General features: G+C 46.9%; 1 protein-coding gene across 2 annotated transcripts in view; it reads right to left on the reverse strand.

Annotated features, from left to right (window-relative positions):
- LOC144729536 (solute carrier family 26 member 10-like) overlaps nt 1-20,976 on the reverse strand; it is an 86,838-nt gene that overhangs the window by 56,543 nt on the left and 9,319 nt on the right. For both annotated transcript variants that reach the window (XM_078609867.1, XM_078609860.1), the window contains exon 3: nt 4,323-4,465. In XM_078609867.1, the coding sequence (XP_078465993.1) occupies nt 4,323-4,465 (143 nt within the window). The remainder of the gene's footprint in view (nt 1-4,322; nt 4,466-20,976) is intronic.

Here is a 20,976-nt window from a genome sequence, read left to right on the forward strand (position 1 = left end):
CGCGGCGCCTGCATTTTGTACGAGCCGATTCCACAGTTTAGGGACCGCGGCGTTTTTAACCTACACAAATATATATATAAATATTGAGCCGTCCATACAAAATGTAAATTGCTTTAAAGTAGCGAATTAATTGATTAATTGATGCCGATTTTGATACAAGCATGCATTGTCACCGGATCTGAGTACGTGTGCAAAAATGTGGAATTGATTGGACAACGGGAAGCGGACGAAATTTTGATTACAAGATTTGATCACGACGAACAGAGGAATCGAGTTAAGTAAAACCGTTGAAAAAAGAGATATTATCACTGTTGCTAGAAGAGTTGATGGTCAGCGCTCAATAATAAGAGTGCAAGCCAAGGGAGAGAATACTTCCAAGGGAAATGGAGTGGTGAAATCAGCTCGTCTGCCTGCAGGTGCTAGGTGGATTATAGCTAGCCTCCAATACTCTATGGAGAGACTGGGGGCATATCGTGAATACTGAAATTCGTGGCAAACGGCGAAGCTTTGTTCCATTACCCGCAAAAAAATGCTTGCGTCAACGCGGCATGGATCGATCATAGCTAAACCATTACGCAAACTCCGGTCATCTTCACAGTGGATTTTGGCGAACGACTGAACAAAGACGGCCACTGCATTGCGTGCTTTCAGATACGCATCTGCGGCCGTCTGGAACGCTCTGCCTTCCGATATTCAGAAGCCACTGGAGCTATGCACTATTAAATCTAGATTTAATAATCATTTGCTTGAGAACCGCTTTTTGTGTTCAGCTTGTTGTCCTTTCCCCGCACCTCCGATTAGCACGGTTGGCTATGTAAGGTACGAAAGAAGTTCAACATACACACATAGCTGATGATCACAATTAACTTTTTAGTCAACATCTTGCAACTGGCACTACATTTGGTGGCTATGAGAACCCTATTTTAAAAGACCGAGACCTTTCAACTACAGAAATTGGAATATACATCACCATGTAAACACCTACTGTAGATTTATTTTTCAATGACTGTACCATTAATTTCAGCGAAAATGATCGGCACTGATGCAAAAATGCTCTTATGTTGTGTGTTATAACATCACTACACGAATTGAATGTACATCGTATTTACAGGGACAACAACACTCGTGCTAACACCAACCTCAATGCGCCATTGCATTGCCTGCAGGTGGAAAGCAAAGGTCTCAGAGCGAATGTCTTCTTCACACAGTGGTCGTTGATTGCTGTAATTCTTTCGGAGTTCTATTGTGGATTCCAGTAACTTAAAAAAAAACTGCATTATACTTTGATTGCCAACGTTATGCGTATGTTATAATGCATGCAGTATAAAATACGGACAGAGATAAGATATTGCCGTTCGAAATGTATTGCTACAGAAGGATACTGTCATCTAAACTGGACCCAAGAAGCGAGCAATGTATAACTAACAAAAAATTAGGTCGCACACAGAAGAAGACTTGATTATGCGGGCAGCGATGAGAAGTAAAAACTGGCACTATTTGGACACACATGTAGGGTGGACAACAACAGGAAATGTTAAAGTGTTTTGTTCATAAAAATGGACTGAACCGGAAAGACAGGAAGACCTAACAGAGAATGGCTTGACGGCGACGTAAGAAATCGGTGCCAGAAAGATGTGGCCACTACTTCAGGATATTGGCACAAGACAAAGGAAAGTGGAAATATATGCAGAAATGTGCAGTGGACACCTACGAGCTATCTGCCCATGGACCATAATGATGATATTATTTGTGCGGTAACACGGACTTAGTACGTTAAACCTGGAGTACGTTAAGGTGTCATCAAATATGTCTGTTTTTTTGCGTCTCCGATATAATATGGTTTCATTGCCCTTATAACCTCTGGCAAAGTGACCATTGTAAATGTGAAAGTTTCATAGTAATGCAAGTGAGTTCTGCGATTGATTTCACTGTAAAATTTGGTAAGCAACTCAATTAATAACATTAGTGGGTAGCAGGGGGGTGCGGTGGTGTCATCAAATATGTCTGTTTTTTTGCGTCTCCGGTATAATATGGTTTCATTGCCCTTATAACCTCTGGCAAAAGTGACCATTGTAAATGTGAACGTTTCATAGTAATGCAAGTGAGGTCTGCGATTGATTTCACTGTAAAATTTGGTAAGCAACTCAATTAATAACATTAGTGGGTAGCAGGGGGGTGCCGTCGTAACACTCGTGCCTCACAGCAAGAAGGGCCTGGGTTTAATTCTCCACTCGTGCGTTGTTCTGAGTGGGGTTTGTATATCCACTCCCTGGTCTCCCCCCTCCCCACCCTCAGTTTTGTATGGGATTCTATTGGGTTTGTCGGTCTCTTCTGATAGTAAAAAAAACATTCCCCCATGGGGCCTCCTTTGGCAGTGTCAGAATATAATCATAGGTTTTCCCCTTTTTTTCTGGCAACAAAACAGGTGTTCGGATGTTAAAACACCAAACTGAAACTTTTTGCAAGGAATCATGTCTGCATTAACCACAGATATGTGTGGTGAAAATACAAACACAAAACATGCTCTGACAGTATATGCATTGTCTTTGAAACGGATTGGTCCACACCAGAGACAGCTTTCTTTAGTCTCAAACGGTGTTAGAGGACGCCCAAAGGCCTTTTGGCGTCCTCTGATCTAACACTGTTTTGAGACTAGGCTCTAAAGAAAGCTGTCTTTGGTGTGGACCAATCAGTTTAAAAGATAATGCATTTCCTGTAAGAGCATGTTTTTGGTTTGTATTTTCACCACAAGTATATGTGGTTCATGCAGACATGATTCATTGCAAAAGGTTTCACTTTGGTGTTTGAAAATCCTAACACCTGTTTTGTTGCCAGAAAAAAGGGGAAAACTTATTTTTTTTAAACATTCCCTGTAACTGGTACTGGTAAAACATCCCATTGCTGAAAAAATACCTGCAAATTACTCATTTGGGATTACACACAGCAGCAGCTGCAACAACATCACCCACTAGTATGGCAACTTGGCAGGACCATGCTGAAAAAGTAGTCATGGGACTAATTTAAACTGTCATGGGTAAACAATTGTAATAATTATGAAGACTGCTATATTGAAATATTAAAACAAAACACAATAGATGAGAGCGTATACTCGCATACTGCTCAATCTTCTGGCTATGAGGTCATCAAGAAAGGCACTGTGCAGTCCACCCCATAGGATAAACAAATATGGTGAATTATACTAAGCTACTGACTGACCATGCATGCCCAGAAAAGTGTACGGGTAAGGAGACGACCACAAAACAGAAAGTTGCATGAATATACACCACGATAACACATCGTATTAATGCTGCTAAAGCAAATCATACAATCCCAAAGATAATTACGAAATAAAATGGTGTTTCTCGCTGACAAAGACATTTGAAATGGTGTGGTGGCAAACGTCCAAACGGGCGAGTCGGTAGTGCACGGCATGGGAGATAAACACCCTTGCCTTGCGTGCTGCACAATGCCCAAGGTTATATATTTATTTATTATTAAAGGTCTGTCTACTGAACGACTATTGGACGTCTGTGAAAAAGAGCTTCATAGCTCATCGGATTCCTCCAGGATAGATAAAGATTCTGATCTGACTGGTATTTGTCAACAGGTGTTTTTTTTAAACAGAGGCACTTGGTGAAAACTCTCTTTCAAGTCCATTTTCTTTTACATTTGTGCAGGATTATGCAAACATAAATGTATCCACAGCATAATGATTAAGTGAAGGAATTCATTAATCATGCAACTCAAATTATACCCAATTATTTAATGGAAAATGACACTGATTTCATGACAATGTCATCATCACACGATCCATTATTCAGATGAATAGACCTACGCTACACGTGAAAAATTGCCTCCATGTGGTTTCAGAAGTTTGAAAGGGGGCCAATCCCCTGCAATTTAACACAAAAGAATGGCTTATTTTCAAAAGTAATTTATAGCACTCAGTAGATCTTCATGAAGACTATTTCAGACATATTTTCTTTTTAAACATGAGCAATTGGCACAGATTCCCCCCCCCCATCCGTAAATAAATACCCTCATGCTATTATTTTGACTGCAAGCCAAAGGAAGAAAACGCTCCAGAGAGTACAACTATCACAGAGATGGATCAATGAGATCAGATCATTGTGCCAGCGGCTCGAGTCATTGCTGTTCGAGGATGGTCATTACTCGCGGAAGCCTTCAGCCAGCAGTGGATAGCGCATGACTTATGATATAGATGATGATGATTACTATGGTGGCGGTGGTGGTGACGATAAGCATACACCCATGCAGCTTGGAAGTAGACTCGGCCACCCTGCCACTCGATCACGTGTTACCTGTATTGCTCCAGAGAGCACGGCAAGTGTGGTTGCTATGGAGATCTTCTGCGACTCCAGCTCTTGGGGGTCGATTGCCGTGACATTAGAGGCAAACCGCTCAACCACGCCACCCGTCATCAGCGAAACAATGGCAAAGGTACCTGGAAAGGCCACAAAAAAAATTGGCACGGTCATTTTTTTTGTTTCCGTATGGCTGAATATTATATATTTAAAAAATCACAATAACAAGCAAATCTCGTGTGGACGTTAACAAAGATGTAAGATGATATTGCATTATAAATGTCGATTTCAGTTTTGTACAAGCAATGTTACGTTTTACTGAAAATATACAATTCATAGGGGTGCATTAATCATCCGTATAAACAGCAAAGGGAATTAGACGGTGCGACTGCCAACGTGAGGCTGAGATTTGTAAAGAGAGCAGGCTGGCCAGTTCATTAAAGCATCAGCAGTCGCAGCAGTGTTCCAACTATTTCATGCATACACATGTTATAGCGGCTCAATGATGCGGCTGTGAAGCACAAGAAGATGATCGTCAAAGAGGAGCGTGCCTTTGGAGGCGTTTGAACAGCCCACGGTGCAAGGAATAAACAGTGCTTTTGGAGAGCAGGTGATTTCATAGGGAGAGGAGAGGAGAGTCGTTAGATGGTTTGGAGGAAGACACTTTCAAAAAGACCTGCCTCATGACCTCAGACAAGCTCCGCGTTTGGCACGAGCCGTAAGTGAAAAGTTTGGAACCTGAGTGAAGGTTTTTTTATATTTAATCAGCAGACCTACACAAAATAAATTCCTTCCAACATGCAATTCCCTTTCACTCTTTGTAAAAAATAATTGTCTGGAGTTTCTTAAATTTAAATAAATATATATTTCTCCATCATATTTCAGTCTCCTGGTGCTAAAATTGTATCCAAATACGACAAAAGTTAGATTTTAAAACCAAACAAATGCGGATATGCAACAAAAATATCCGCATTCACATACATAATGCATTGCATTGCAAACCTGTATTTTTTTAAGCTGCAAAGGAAGCCTTAGGTATTTCCTGTAATAATATGTAAAGTTTAATGAAAAATAATATCAAAGTAGTATGCCTTCAAAAACAAACAACATTGAAATCTTTATTCAAAACAGCGACGGGTAATGACTACTCATCAACAAAGATAACGGTTCTCATCAACCCATACTCCTTCATTACACCACCCTCACTCCTGTTATGCCTGTAATTGATTCACTAAGAGAATTCCTCCCATCCTTACACTCTGGAAATGCTAATAATGTTCACCGATGGCTCTTTGTAGATTTGGGGAAAGGATGCGACGGGCATGCATCCTCATGCTTCAAGGCACGGAATCACACCGCCAAGGACTCATTAGTGCTGGGATCTGCTAACTGTCCCGAGTATGCCTTGTGGATGATCTCTGTCCCATATTCATGATATTCACAGGACAGGTCTCTTCTCGATCAGTGCATGCGCAGAATTCCCCGGCTGCACACTCTGCAATTAATGTCCTTGGCGACGAGACTAGCAAGGATGGCACCACTGTGTGTGCATGTTCAAACGCTCGTGGAACGCATCACCCTTCGCCAACTTTAAATCATTCCCAATATTGCAATACACGGCGCATCACGGACATTCACAGATGCAACCTTTCTACTCGTTACAGTACGAGAAACCATAAAGTCTGTGCATGGATGGATGGTGCCACCTTCAGGAAGCGATTTCATGAAAATATGTTATTTTCTCAAGAGATAATTCGAGGTCTATCAAGAAGAATGAGACTTTAATAGATAATAATGTTAACATAGGCTTGCTAATAAGCACATTTGAATGTATAATGAAGGAAAATTACACAGTACAGGAGAACTCCTCTAATCTATTCTTGCGTATGCCAATATGTTCAACAGTTGAATGCCAATGGGGGGGTCTGCTACCCACAAGAGGGCTTCAGTAGCAGGTTTGTTTAATTTTGTTTTACTCTGTCGAAGAAGCACAGACTGCAGTGGCTCTGCAGCACGATCCGTAGTTTGAGTCGCATGGCCACAATTTCACCGCTGTGGCCAGTGCCGGATTAAGCTAGTGCGGGGCCTATAGCATATGTCATAAAGGGGGCCCCAAATAAATAAATAAAAACATAAATATCAACACACATTTTTTTACTTGTGTACGAACGCGGAATGAGTCACTGGAGCGCGTGCCGCTGGGAGATTGGTAGACAATAGAATTAGGGGAAACAGCCCGTTCTACCAGTTGCACCTGTGGGCACGGAGCCATTTGGGGGATCCAGAGGGGTGCGGGGAAGGCCGATGGCGGCACCTGGCCACGCTGTTCAGGACATAAGGTGAGCTCCGACTAACAGTTGGGGCTGCTGCGATCTGGAGTGGAACTCGTCGTTGGGATAGTCATAGGAGCCATAAAAGAGGCCCTGTGGAAGATGCATGGACGGGTGATTAAGGGTACCAATATGACACCCGTCGAGGAATATCACCTAGCCAAGAGGCTGATCGATAGCGTGGTGGAGGTAGAAAGAGTAAAAATAGGCAGCAAAGCCGCAAATGAGAAATGGCGGTGCCCTCCACCCCCTTGTGGCATGGGATGAAGTGGACCAAGCTTGGGAAAGTCCTCCGCCACAGAGAACAGACGAATGAATTTTTTTCTTCGACCGCGAACTCTTGCTCCAAAATGTTGTGATTTAAGATGGCAATATTCCTCCTTTTTTGTAATCGATGCACTTGATGTATGGGGGAGTGGTAAGGGTTCCTGATATCGTGGAAAGATCTCTTGTGCGGGTTGTGGACATGGTTCTTTTTGGCTGTCTGGGACAGTGGACTGTCCATGGTTGAGAAATTAATAAAACTTTTAAATAGTCCTTGTGATCCTCACCCTCTTCAAGCTGTGGGTCTGGCAGCATGTTGGCTGTCCCAACCCGGTGTGGTTATCCCCTAAGGCTGTGAAGGCCGGAATAAGAGAGAGAGTACCTCCTACGAGTCTCTGTGAATTAGCACACAACATTTGGTGTCAGGAGTGTTAACAAAATATATATTTTTTAATATATATTGTAGGGCTCAATCTTGATTTGAAGTTTTCGTGACTGCAGGAATCCATATTCTTTGGTTCTTTCGGTAAAGTCACATAGGTGGAAAAATAAATAATAAATCGTTTCCATCGCAACACAACCAATTGTCATCAGGTAGAAAGATACAGCAGTAGAACTGCTGAACAAAAAAAGGCTGTTGCAACAAGAGGTTATATATTAGGTTTGAGGTGGGTGTCACCCAAGGGTAAAGGAGGCGGGGTCAGAAATGGAAAGGAGTCCCGTCGCCGTCCGCACACACAGCAGCTGCGTTTAAAGGGAGAGATCGGCCAATCTCTCCTTTTAACGCAGATGCTGTGCGTGCGGTGACGCTGCTTGTGTGTGACGAGGCTCATTTCCCATTATACTCGTTTACATTAACATGCCAATCCTCCTTTAATGCAGCTGCTGTGCGTGCGTATGGCGACGGGACTCCTTTCCATCTCTGACCACGCCTCCTTACCCTTGGGTGACACACACCTCAAACCTAATGCATAACCTCTTGTTGCAACAGCCCTTTCTTGTTCAGCAGTTCTACTGCTGAATCTTTCTACTTGATGATGATTGCTTGTGTTGCGATCAAATCGTCGTGATTTATTATTTATTTTTGTAACTACGTGACTTTACCGAAAGAACCAAAAAAGTAGTTTAGGGTTGTTAGGAATTTTCTTTTTTCCCTTTCGAATCCTTGAGGGGGAAATAGGCTATGGCAGAATCCACGAAGAGGATGGTTCTCATCGGAACATCCTCGAGTGAGGAGGACGACGGCGAGGAGGGATCTCGGAGCAGCCCCGGCAGTCGAGACCCCAGCGGGGGGTCCCGGAGTGGCGGTCTCGGTGGGGCAGCGGGTGAAGGACGATGATTCCGCGCCGCCGCTGGCTGGAGAAGGGCTGCGGGTACTCGGCGTGCATTGTGGAGTTGCTCTCCGTGGTGACGGCGCTAGTGGGGCAGCTGGGGAAGGCAGAGCCGGTGGAGGGGGCTGTGAATCGGGGGCAGCGAACAGGCGACTCCGCCATCACTGCCGACCAAGGGCGGGTATTAAGTCCTGCCGAAAGTAACCTGCCGCGGACGGCTCATCTGGTGGCGCCTTCCCTCGCGCAGCGGCTGCCATTTCTTAAATAATTTTCGGCTGCGGGGGGTGATTGGGTGGCCTTCCGGCGGCGGTTCGCCACCATTTGCGAGCTCGCGGGGTGGTCCCATGCGGAGGCACTACGTATTCTTCCCACCACGCTAGACAATGCAGCCTTGGCGGAATTTTTTTCCATTCCCGAGGAAGACAGAACGACGCTGCGTCAGGCGTACGGCCAGTTGACGGCAATTTTTGACCCGCTGTCCAAAGGTGGCGGGAATTCGTGATGCGGAGTTGGGGGGAGACCGAGATGCCCCCTTGCCTTCCGCAGTGCACTCCTGTCACTGGTCCAAGATGCGATCCCAGGGATGGAGTGGGCAGGACTGGATTCTCTGGTCCTGTTGACGCTGGCTCAGGAAATGAAAGGTTTTGTTTTGCCGTCCACAGGAGGATGACCTGTCCACGATCTTAGGTAGCCCAATTAAGCCAGGCCCATTGTAACCTGCGACAACGTGCCGGGGTGGCGGCCGGGGCTGGATTTCTGAGAAAAAAGGGTGACCAGGAGCACCGAGATTCTCCCTGGGTCTACGCGTCGGGTGGTTGGAGCCCGCGGGGGAGAGTCGTACGACGGGACCGGCAGGAGGGGGGACCTTGCCTCCACCATGGCGGGGCCCTGTTACATGCTTCAGGTGTGGCCTGCCGGGCCACATCTCCAGGGACTGCCGTGCTGATTTGGGGCAGTTTTTTCTGGCTTCGCCATCCTCCACCCTGCCGGCCTCCGCTCTTCTGGGTCCAAAGGCAGGTCGCGATGCGTCACACACCTGGCCGACACAGCCACCTCATGCATCCCCATTACAGTCGGTGTCGGGTGCAGACGCCATCGCCCCTCATAGGGATATGGGGTACGAAGGTGGTGCTTCAGTTGTATGATGGTTGGCCGCGGGGGTCTGGGCAATGGACCGCACTGGCACACTGTGTCATGGCAGCGGGAGCGGGATCATCCACTGTATGTGGATTTGTGCAGGGTGTTCAGGTGCAGATGCTCATATATATGGGGGCATCTGCCACCATGGTTTCCGAGTTTATTTTTAGGACTCTGCCATCGACGGTGGGTTGCCTTAGTCCAGTGGATAAATCCGTGTGCTGCCGCTAATGGCGGGAGTTTAGGAAGTGGGCCAAGTAAAGGCATCGATACGGATTGGCGACATTGAAAGGATGGGCTGGTGTTGGCTTCACGTTCATTGGTGGTGTCTTGTTTATTGGGGACAGATTTTTTTTTTAAGAGGATGCCCTTCCAGATTTTAATTGACCAGGGTTGTGTGGAGCTACTGCCGGGGCATCAGTTTTTGGAGTCCCCTACTGGGTGTATGGCTAACGCTATGGTTCGGGCCCTGGTGCGTGAAACTCTTAGGGTTCCCCCAAGTGCACGGATGCTCGTACCCTTGAGGCTGCAGAAGCGGCTCGACCAGAAAATCACCTGGGGTTGGGGTTCTCTTGACCCCTTTGAATAGAGCAGTTTGTGGGCTCACTTTGATAGGGGCTCAGACAATAGATCAGGAGCCCTTCCTGCAAGTATTAAATGCTGGGCTGGATACCGCGGTCATAAAGGCTGGAATGGTGTTGGCCCACACAACGGTTGTGTGTTGTAAGGATACGAATAATGTAACCACTCAGTCATGGCAGCGGTTGAATGGAAAGCGGTGTTGGATGACACGTGGATGGATCCGTTGTACATGGGTAATCCGGATTTGCCGTGGGAGCAGAGGGGCGAGTTGCGGGCATTGCTTCGGGAATTCTCTGATGTATTTAGTAAGGGTAAATTCGATGTGGGCCTCACGTCCCTGATGCGTCACCATATTGATATGGGTGGCGCCACTCCCTTTCATCAACTCATTTTGGTTTAGCCGAAGGAAAAGGACTACGTTAGTCAGGTAGTCGACTTGATGTTGGCCGCCGATATAATCTCCCCGTTAAACAGTCCATGGGGTGCTCCCATTGTCCTGGTTAAAAACAAGGATGGGAGTTTGCGGTTCTGTGTGGACTTTCAGAAATTGAATAAGGTCTCGGTGGCGGACGCGTATCCACTCCCATGGATGGACGATTCGTTGGATGCCCTGTTGGGGGCGCAGTTTTTCTCCACCCTGGATCTATTGTCAGGGTTTTGGCAGTTGCCCCTGGATGAAAGTTCAACACCCAAAACTGCGTTCCGGACACCACAAGGGCTGTTTCAATTTAATGTGCTTCCGATGGGGCTTCACTCGGCTCCGGCCACGTTCTAGCAACTTATAGAGTTGGTACTGTCGGGGCTCCAATGGGAGTCATGTCTGATCTATTTGGATGACATAATTGTCTTTGGCCGCACGTTACAGGAACATCTGCAGCGGTTGCGTGCGGTATTTGTTGAAATGCGGGCGGCTAATTTGAAATTCAGGCTGCAGAAATGTTACCTCTTGCAAAAATGAGTTCGATAGCTGGGGCACATTATTAGCGAGTCCGGGATCACCACGGACCCCGACAAGACCGCTTGCGTGCATAAGTGGCCAACCCCCACTTTGGTGGGTGGGATCCGCAGTTTTGTGGGGTCCTGTCGTATTACCGCCGCTTTGTACCTGAGTTTGCGAAAATCGCGAGGCCAATCCATGTTCTCACGGCAAAGGGCCAGAGGTTTCTGTGGGGGATGGAGGAGGAATCCGCATTTGTTATGCTGCGCGACGGCCTTGTGAACGCACCCCCACCCCCCTTTGATACCCCGATTTCTCCTTGCCGTTTACGTTGGATACAGACGCCTGTGATACCGGGATCGGCGCCGTGTTGTTGCAGGTGGAGAATGGGGTGGAGAGCGTGGTCGCTTACGGTAGCCGGGTTCTGTCCCCAGCAGAGCAGCGCTATTGTGTTACGCGCCGTGAGTTCTTTGCTATCGTGCACTTCATACAACAGTACCGCCCGTACCTCTACGGTAGGCAGTTTATGGTGCACACAGATAACGCGATTTTGCAATACGCGCTACGTGTTGACCAACCGTCCACGCAACTCTCGTGATAGTTGAAAATCTTGCAAGATTATTCATTCGAAGTCACCTATAGGAAAGGGTTACGCCACTGCAATGCGGACGCCAGGGCATTGAAAATGGGTTGTAGATGGGTATTCCAGCATGACAATGACCCAAAACACACGGCCAAGGCAACAAAGGAGTGGCTCAAGAAGAAGCACATTAAGGTCCTGGAGTGGCCTAGGCAGTCTCCAGACCTTAATCCCATAGAAAATCTGTGGAGGGAGCTGAAGGTTCGAGTTGCCAAACGTCAGCCTCGAAACCTTAATGACTTGGAGAAGATCTGCAAAGAGGAGTGGGACAAAATCCCTCCGGAGATGTGTGCTAACCTGGTGGCCAACTACAATAAACGTCTGACCTCTGTGATTGCCAGCAAGGGTTTTGCCACCAAGTACTAAGTCATGTTTTGCAGAGGAGTCAAGTACTTATTTCCCTCATTAAAATGCAAATCAATTTATAACATTTTTGACATGCGTTTTTCTGGATTTTTGTTGTTGTTATTTTGTTTCTCACTGTTCAAATAAACCTACCATTAAAATTATAGACTGATCATTTCTTTGTCAGTGGGGAAACGTACGTTGTGCCAACAAGTCAACGAGGCAGAGTCCGATTGGGACCTACATGTTCCGGGAGTTCTTGCGGCCTAGACGATGGCCCCTCATGCCTCTACCGAATTCTCCCCATTTCTTTTTTTTACGTACGGGAGAATGCGGTGGAGGTAATTGAGGTTAGGAGGCTGCAGTGTGTATGGATCCAGGTAGGTCGCAGGTATTGGTATGTGCACCCTTCACGACTGAAACCATATTTTCAACCTCATGAGGGAAATTAATCTCCACCATCTGATGGCCGAGTGTGTGTGTCCGGAGACGGATGTGTGTTTACGGAGATTGCGCCTCTGTGAAACTCTGTTCCTCCATCCGCAGGATCCCAGGGCGTGACACACATGGAACCGCCGGCGGTACCGCCCACAGGCGGACTGGGGTGGACGGTACAACCGCCACCTGCTTCTTCCTCTCCTTCATCTTCATCCCGGGGGGGACCGCGCCCATTGGGCCAGCTGCGAGTCACCCCCGGGGTCCCTGGGGGACCCGTACCAGATCCATATGAGGGACCGGTGACAAGGACCCGTTCCAAGACCGTTCGGTTCACATGACCACCCTTAATCGTCGTTGGGTTGCTGTTATTTTGGGGGCTGGATTGTTGCCATGCATTGCGAAGTGTTGCATGGATATTGCGGTGTTCGTCGTCCCGCTGCGCAATGTATGGAGGTTAGCCGGGACGGCTGTTTTTTTTTTTCATGGGGGGGGCGATTGTGATGTGGTGACGTGGAATGAGTAACTAGAGCGCGTGCCGCTGGGAGATTGGTAGACAATAGAGTTAGGGGTGACAGCCCGTTCTACCAGTTGCACTTGTGGGCAAGGCAAGGGAGCCATCTGGGGGATCCAGAGGGGTGCGGGGCCGAGGGCGGAGCCTGGCCACGCTGTTCAGGATATAAGGCGAGCTCCGACTGAGTCGGGGCTGCTGCGATCTGGAGTGGATCTCGTCGTGCTGTCGTTATTGTGATCCTCACTCTCTTCAAGCTGTGGGTCTGGCAGCATGTTGGTTGTCCCGACCCGGTGTGTGGTTATCCCCTAAGGCTGTAAAGGCTGGAATAAAAGAGAGAGAGTACCTCCTACTTGTGTCTGTGAATTGGCACACTACACTTGCATAGTAAAGTAATTGTATTTTTTCATTTGCTATATAGCCAGATAATACGACAAATCGCTAATCTTAAACACCAAATCGTTCATCAAAGTTGAAGGCAGTATAGTACTGTAGTAATAGAGCAAGCGCAGAATCACTGAACCGGAATTAATAGCTTGAAAGCATTTAGTGCGGGGCCCTTAAGTGGGGAGCCCGTAGCTACATATGTAGCTACTTTTGCTACTAAAAGAATCCGGCATTGGCTGTGGCTCGTGTCTGTAATTTTACATTGACGAAGGCGTTGCACATCGGCCTGTTGATGTTCTGCTGTGGTTGACTTTTTCACCAGTCTCTTCGAGGCATGTCAAAGCCGGGAGGTGCGATGTGTGGATGTCGAATTAAGTGTTTATTTTGGACGTCTGCGTTTCTCCACTCTGTTCGGAACTCCTCTATGCTGCCATAATATGGAGGACCAAATATCTTGGATCCTATCATCTACGGTGGTTATCCGCAAATTTATTCCACTTCAACGCAGTAAGAAAACATCGTGGAAAATAACAGATATTAGGAGTCATTTGCCACGTAACTCCACTCATCCAAGAAAATGTGCCCATAATTGGAAGTCTTTAACACATCGCGTTGGGGGGATCTTTGAAACACGTCATACTTCAAAGACGTATCTCCTATCCAGGGGCCTGCCCTGGCTCCTCCCCCCTCAACCAGTATATATACGGGGTCGGATCTCTTGGAATTTCTCATTTACTTGATACAGCAAGCGTGCTGTGACGGTTCCACCTGAAGACGGAGGCTTGTGTTGCCTCCGAAACGTCGAGATTTATTTATTTATTTTACTTTTATTCAATTTTAATTTTTTACCTACGTGACTTACCGAAAAAACCCAAGAATACGTATCTCCGTGTCTTCTTGTGTCTATCTCAGAGGCGTGAAAAAAGACAGACGTGAAAATTAAATAAATACAAAGACACAGAAGGAGACTCACGCAGACACGGAGAGTCATACAGACACAGATATTCACAATAAACTAAACGACTAAACATATTTATTTCATTTTACCGGGTAAGGCCCACTTAGCTGCATAACTTTTTCTGAAGCGATCTGGTCACAAATTATAGCTCAAAGTGGCTTATCACATCAATTTATAGCAATCAAATATTCTAAGCACAAAGACACACACATGAAAACGCCCACAGAGACATGGAAACACAAAGAAGGTGGAGACACCGCAGAGGCACGGTGACAGAGACAAAGAGACAATGACACACTTACTATTTCCCATTAGTGGGCTTGGGGCAAGACGTGTCACGGCTAGAAGGGATGCAGCTTAGTTCCCTCCCTTCCTTCACTCCCCCTCTTTTATTTCCCCATTAAACCAAACACACAGCATACGTACATGCACCTCGGACCAACATTTTTCTGGGGCCTTGCTCCCATATGTTTGCCTTGTCTTTTTCAATTTGCGTGTGCTTGTGTCACCGTTATAATAAAATCTAGAGCTTACTTGCACATGCACCTAACCTTTTCTGGCGCCTCTTCTGCTCAATATATGTGCACCAATTGTTTTTTATTCGCCGTGTGTGTTTCCTTTACGACCTTTGTTAGTTGTGCAATGTTCCTCAAGAACCCTGCTGTACTCGTTCTCTGCAATATTGATTTGGAGTACCACGGTGGCTAGGAGACGTTAACTACCCCGCCTGATTTGTAGGTCGTGGGTGCGATCCTGACCCTGACGCCTGTATATTTGGAGTTTGCGTCTCTCCCCGTGGTTGCATGGGTTCTCCAGGTCCTCCGAATTTTCCCTCCATTTAGAATTAGCATGCAATTAGAGTATTTGCCTACTATAAATGTCCACGTGATCAGCCACTTCGTTGAGCTATCATTTGTGACCAGGTCACTTTGAAAAACTAGTTATACAGCTCAGTGGGCCTCTCCTAGGTCGACTCAGCCTCAAACGAGTAAGTGGTGTGGTGTGTCAACATCGCCACTGGGGAGACAAAGGTGGCGGGCCGTTGTGAATCCAAGTTCCGGGCGAAGCCGGGTAGTAAAGCTAGTATTTCATAAATCTTGTGTTCGGTAACTTCGGTTATATACCTTTCTGTTTCTGTCTTGGTCGAAAGTTTAGTTAAACATTACGTTTCGGCTTTGGTTTCGGCCGAAAGTGAAGTTAAACTTTCGGTTTTGGCTTCGGTTTCGGCCGAAAGTATTTTTTTTACTTTCGGTCTGGTTTCAGTTTTGGCCGAATCCAGAAATTCAGTTTCGGTCGGCCTCTAATTGAATCAGTTCACGTGCAGGCGCTGTATGAAATGCTGAATCCTAAGATCTATGAGCGAGCAGCGGCGGCGGTTTTGGCAGACCTTCATTGATGCTCGTGGTTATGGCTCTGCGTTATGGAACCCTGGTACCTGGGTAACATCTGCACAGATGGTCGTTGTCTTTGTGGGCGTGTGAGTGTGCGAGTAACCTCGTCATCTGCGCGTGTCTCACTTCTAAAGTGGGGGGGGGTGGGGGGCTCACAGGAGGCGCCAGATTGTTTATTTTTTACACGCTTTCTATTAACTCACTCTGTTGTTGTATCCTCAAATCTTAACTCAATTTTAACCCACTTCCCAATATGGTATCGACTGCAAACTTGATATACTTATGTAATACTGATGACAATATTATATTCTATCATAAAAAAGAAAATAACAAAAAAATTAACAATCTTTTTGTATATGTTATGTTTTGGCTTGGGTCCAATTGTCCACGCTCAACTGACGTTGGCTGTAAATCACCACGGTCACTTACGTTGTGGCAAGCTTCGGGGCCACTTCCTGGAGTCGTGGAGTTTTGCCATTACTCGTACGGTACATTTCATTAAAGCGTGTTTAAAAAAAGGTTTTTTGAAATATTACTTATTTCTGATGCACGTGTAGGAGACGGGGTGACGTACACCCACACACAGATATACTCACGCACACACTCATACAAAGACAGACAGACCCCCCCCCCACCACGGTATAGCCTTTCACAGACTGCTGTTAGCGAGCACCCACGAAGGTCGGCACTGCCTGCACACGAGGGAGTGGTGTGGGAAGCACCACGCCCGACCACCTTCGTCTCTTCAGTGCCGATGTTTACACAGCACACCAGGTACTCCTTTGTGGCTGAGTCAGCCCAGGAGAAGCCCAGGACCGGTTTGGTATTTACCATTGATGTTAGCCGTGACCTGGGCCACCAGGTTCGTACAACCAAGATCAATCCACGGCTGGATACAGGCCTCCCCAAGCCGCAGCCATCACTCACGATCCTATGGTGCAACACAACAATCCAGAACCTGCACATTGACTGATTTAATCACTCCATCTCCTAAGGGCACGTGCCCTTGGACGCATTCCATTTCCCCTTGGCTGCCACTCCGTCATTAACCTTGACCATTGTCCATCATCCCTTCCCGTGACTTGTCATGCCCGAACCCACTCACGCACAAGGATGTCTACGTGTCTATGTGGGTGTCTCCGTGTCTCTGTGGGTGTGTCCGTGTCTCTGTGGGTGTCTGCGTGTCCATGTGGGACCCTCCGTGTCTCTGTGTTGTGTTTTCGTATCTGTAGGTACCTCCAAGTATCTGTCTCCGTGTCTCCGTGTATTTGTGTATGTCTTTCCCATCATGTAAAAAAAAGCTGTGTTTCTTATTTGCCATTGTCGATAAAAGCAAAGATGGGTAGACTTGTAGATTTGAAGCTTTCGTGACTGCAAGGAATCATCTTCTTAGGTTTTTTCGGTAAAGTCACGTAGAAAGTAAAATAAAATAAAAAACAAAAATCACGACGTTTCGGAGGCAACACAAGTCTCTGTCATCAGGTGGGACCGTCACAGCCAGATCACTTGATACAACTAATCTGGCTGTGACGGTCCCACCTGATGACGGAGACTTGTGTTGCCTCCGAAACGTCGTGATTTTTGTTTTTTATTTTATTTTACTTTCTACGTGACTTTACCGAAAAAACCTAAGAAGATGGGTAGACTTGCCCGAGGAAGACAAGAGCCTAAATTGGAGAATTAACTGAAGCCTCTATAGTCACAGAGTATCCATCCTCGATGGTCAATGCCTACAGGAACCACTTCAGGTGTGCACTCAAGTGAAAATGCATTAAAGTTGAAGCTTTGTAGCTTTACGAGACCGGTTGTTTTCTATTGCATCTCTATGTTAAGCTTTCCTTTTATTGCAGAGGTAGCTTTAGTTCATGGCATTTTGTTGTTCTTGCTTTCACTGCAACCGTTGTTCTTTTTGTTTGTGCGGGGTTTTTTTTCCTTCTTCTACAGAACAAACCTCACAATGTACGTTGTTAACAAGCTCCCGTTCGTAGGCCGCAATTTAGAAACGGGGCTCTCTGTTTTGCCTCCCCCTCTTCCCCCGCCGGACAGATCCCTGCACTCACATCTTCCGTGGCCAGCGCTCTCTTGTTGGCACAACGCAAGTGAAACTGACTCGGTCGTTGTGAATCAATGATCACGTAGATCCTTGGCACCACACCCAGAAACGACAGCCGTGGAATGGTCCTCTCGGTCAGCTTTATAGACGTGGTCATTGGCGATGAGTCGTAATTTAGGTGATGTTAATGCTAGTGTAACTTATTGTGGTTGCCTCTTTGCAATGTAAAAAAAAACTTTTACAGGTAGGCTTTTCGCGACCAATATTATACATAATAGAGGTTGTTTTAGGGTGAGATCGCGTAAATATAAATGTATTGTTAAACCCTCCACCACCCAAAAATTCCAACTGTAACTAATTGGCATGATTTGTTTACGTAACAAACCTTTATACTAATTGACTGTGGCGGGTGTAAGGATACATTTATACTTTTTATCCTAAAAAAAAATGCGTAACCAATTCACCATTTTACGTATAAAATATCAAATATCTGCAGCTGAATAGGGCTGAGCCTGGTTTGGTACCGGTAAAGGAGACTGCCTGGGAATAGCAAGTGGTGTGGGCTTGGGGCTGCACAGTGGCCAGGCGACAGCAGTACAGCGAAGTGGTATTGTTTTTGTCGACTGTTGTTTTTTCTCCCCCTTCCGATGATATTCATGGGCAGAGGCATGAGGCCAATTTTGAGATAGGGCGGTAAGCAACCGTGGGGGCCAATATCGAGTCACCTAAGAGCCCAATGCAGTTCGACTGAGGAGACATTGTACACAGATATGATTGAATAGACACGAGTCACACGATTGAACCCAGGGTCTCGGGCTCCTCCCCACTGTGCCATGCCTGGCGGTGCTGGTCATGATTGGTGGTTTCAATGGACCCTGAACTCGGAAGGCACGCGCCTCACTTTCTCTGTGCTTGGCCCAGCCAAATGATGCGGCCAGGGACCTTGGGCACGCTTGAGTTTGGTTGAGTAAGAGATTTAACTTCCAGATGTAGGCTTGTCATTAAATCAAAGATATGCATTCGGTTGTTTAGCGGGGACGTAGGAAACAGTTTATGAGAGCGTTTGGTATAACACAACATATGGCTTGTCCCCCCCCGCCCTGGCACCTGTACACATATTTACATCAAGTGAAGCAAATCTGGGTCATGGCCCTTGAAAATAATGATGATAAATATGTTGTCCCTAAATTGAGCAAACAAAGAACACCCCGTATAGGCTTAACAGACTGTTGGGGCAAGTGCTGTTCGCGAGCACCAATGAAGGCCGGACCGGCACACGAGGAAGTCTGGTTGCCAGCACCACGCTTGGCCGCCTTTGTCTCCCTAGTGGCTACATGTACACATTGCACTAGGTACTCATTTAAGGCTGAATCGACGTCGGGGGAGGGGGGGGGACAGCAGCGGTTCAGAAAATAGTCACTGGTGTTGGCCGTGAACGGGAATCGAACTCAGTCGCCGGGTTGGCACGGTTGGCTACGTACGGTGTGAAAGAAGTTCAACATACATCCACGCATACATAGAGCAGCTCGCTTAGCATTACACGCCCGCTCAAATAACACGCACACACACACGTGTAGCTGTGTATCCACAGGCATCGTGGTGGGGTGGGAGTGTGGGGGCAGGAGGAGGGGGGACATACACGTGTGTGGAAATGCATGCGTCTGCCCCCTGTGGTTCCATGCCCAAGTCAAACTTGGGTACCGTTAAGAGCGCAATGCATTCACTTCAGAATTGAATTCACTTCGCAGTGAATGGATTGCACTTTAACGATATTCGGAATAGGAAGTATTCTACTAAAATATGCCGCGTTATATACTCACCCTTGTATCGTGTCCGAACTGTATGATGTATGCCGTTGACTTGACTTGTTTAATGCATGGCACACTTGACCCGAAGTCCATATCAATGCCTATCGTTGGTAATTAATGTAACTTTGACAAATGTATCTGCCGTATCAAGAGCAGCAATACAGGGTGTTCCATTTATTTAAAAAAACACCCACTTTTTCATCGTTGGCAACATTTCATTTCCAAGCTCAATGCACGTATCAAATATTTTTAAACACTCTCCTGAAACACTTTTGTCCAACAGAGCCAGTGCGGTTTTGCTCTCACGCCATTCAATAAACGCACATACGTCAAGTGTACCATACAAATAAACGTGTCAAGCGCCAGGAGCACACCATACATCTCTTACACTAAACAAGAGCGCATTTGAGCAAAATGCTTTTTTTACTATTACTATTACATCTTACCGCCTTCTAAACATTTGATGCTCAGGGTAGGGTCGGCTGAGGTCACGGACGTTGTTGCAGTTTTGTTGCCCACCAGCCAAGAGGAAATCCCCGTGGGTTATGGTCGGGCGAAACTATGGGACTCGTGCAAATTGATCCACCTCAGCCAATCCTCCCACGTGCAAAGTGCCCCTTCTTAACCAAACGCATCGCTTTGCGGAGACCCAGGGGCCCATCGGATACATCTTTGGGGGGTGTCCTAACGATGGACGATTGATCGCCCCCGTGTATTAAAACAGTCACGGAGATTACCGTTGCAGAGTTAGGGGCCGTCCATAAATGACGTCACGCGAATTTGGAAGATTTTTGACCCCCCTGCCCCCCTTCTTCACACGATGTCACAAAAAGTCAGACCCGCCCCCCTTCAAATATGACGTCACAAAGCTCTGCCCCCCCCCCCCCCAAAAAAAAACATGCTTCAAATCGCATTATACAATTGTCATTGTAGTGCGTATTTAACGTGGCGCTAGACTCTGATGTTGTAGGAGAAACATTTATCAAAATGTCTATTTCATTAAGTAGAACGTGTTGTCTTTATTTATTTAAAGTTGCGAATTTTGATGTGACGTCACATTTCTCCCCCCCCCCCCCTCGTCACACATCGTCACAAATGTCTGACCCCCCCCCCCCTAGGTGCGTGACGTCATTTATGGACGGCCCCTTAACTTCTAAATCGCGTACCAGTGCGCCCTCTCGTTTCGACCACAAATTACGCTTACGGCCGTGAGGTTGCGTTACATGTAATGCGTTGAACTGTCCCATGAAATCAGAGTTAACTGACGCTTGCAACGGCGTTTACTTATACTGGTAGGAACCGCCAGGTTACACCAGCCCACAGGGGATTATTGTGTCCGTCCGCCCGTCGTGCAGGGCGGGGCTGGGTGGGTGGAGGGTGGGTGGGGAGGCGAGGATGGGGAGGGGCTGGGAGGGGAGGGTGGGGAGGGGCTGGGTGGGGAGGGTGGGGCTGGGTGGGGGGTGGGTGGGAGGGATGGGGCTGGGTAGGAAGGGGCTGGTCACCCCGTGGTGCCCTTATTAAACTCAACGTTTAACCTACTCA

Source organism: Lampetra planeri, chromosome 2, assembly GCF_965212315.1.
Source record: "Lampetra planeri chromosome 2, kcLamPlan1.2.h2, whole genome shotgun sequence".
Lineage (NCBI taxonomy): Eukaryota > Metazoa > Chordata > Hyperoartia > Petromyzontiformes > Petromyzontidae > Lampetra > Lampetra planeri.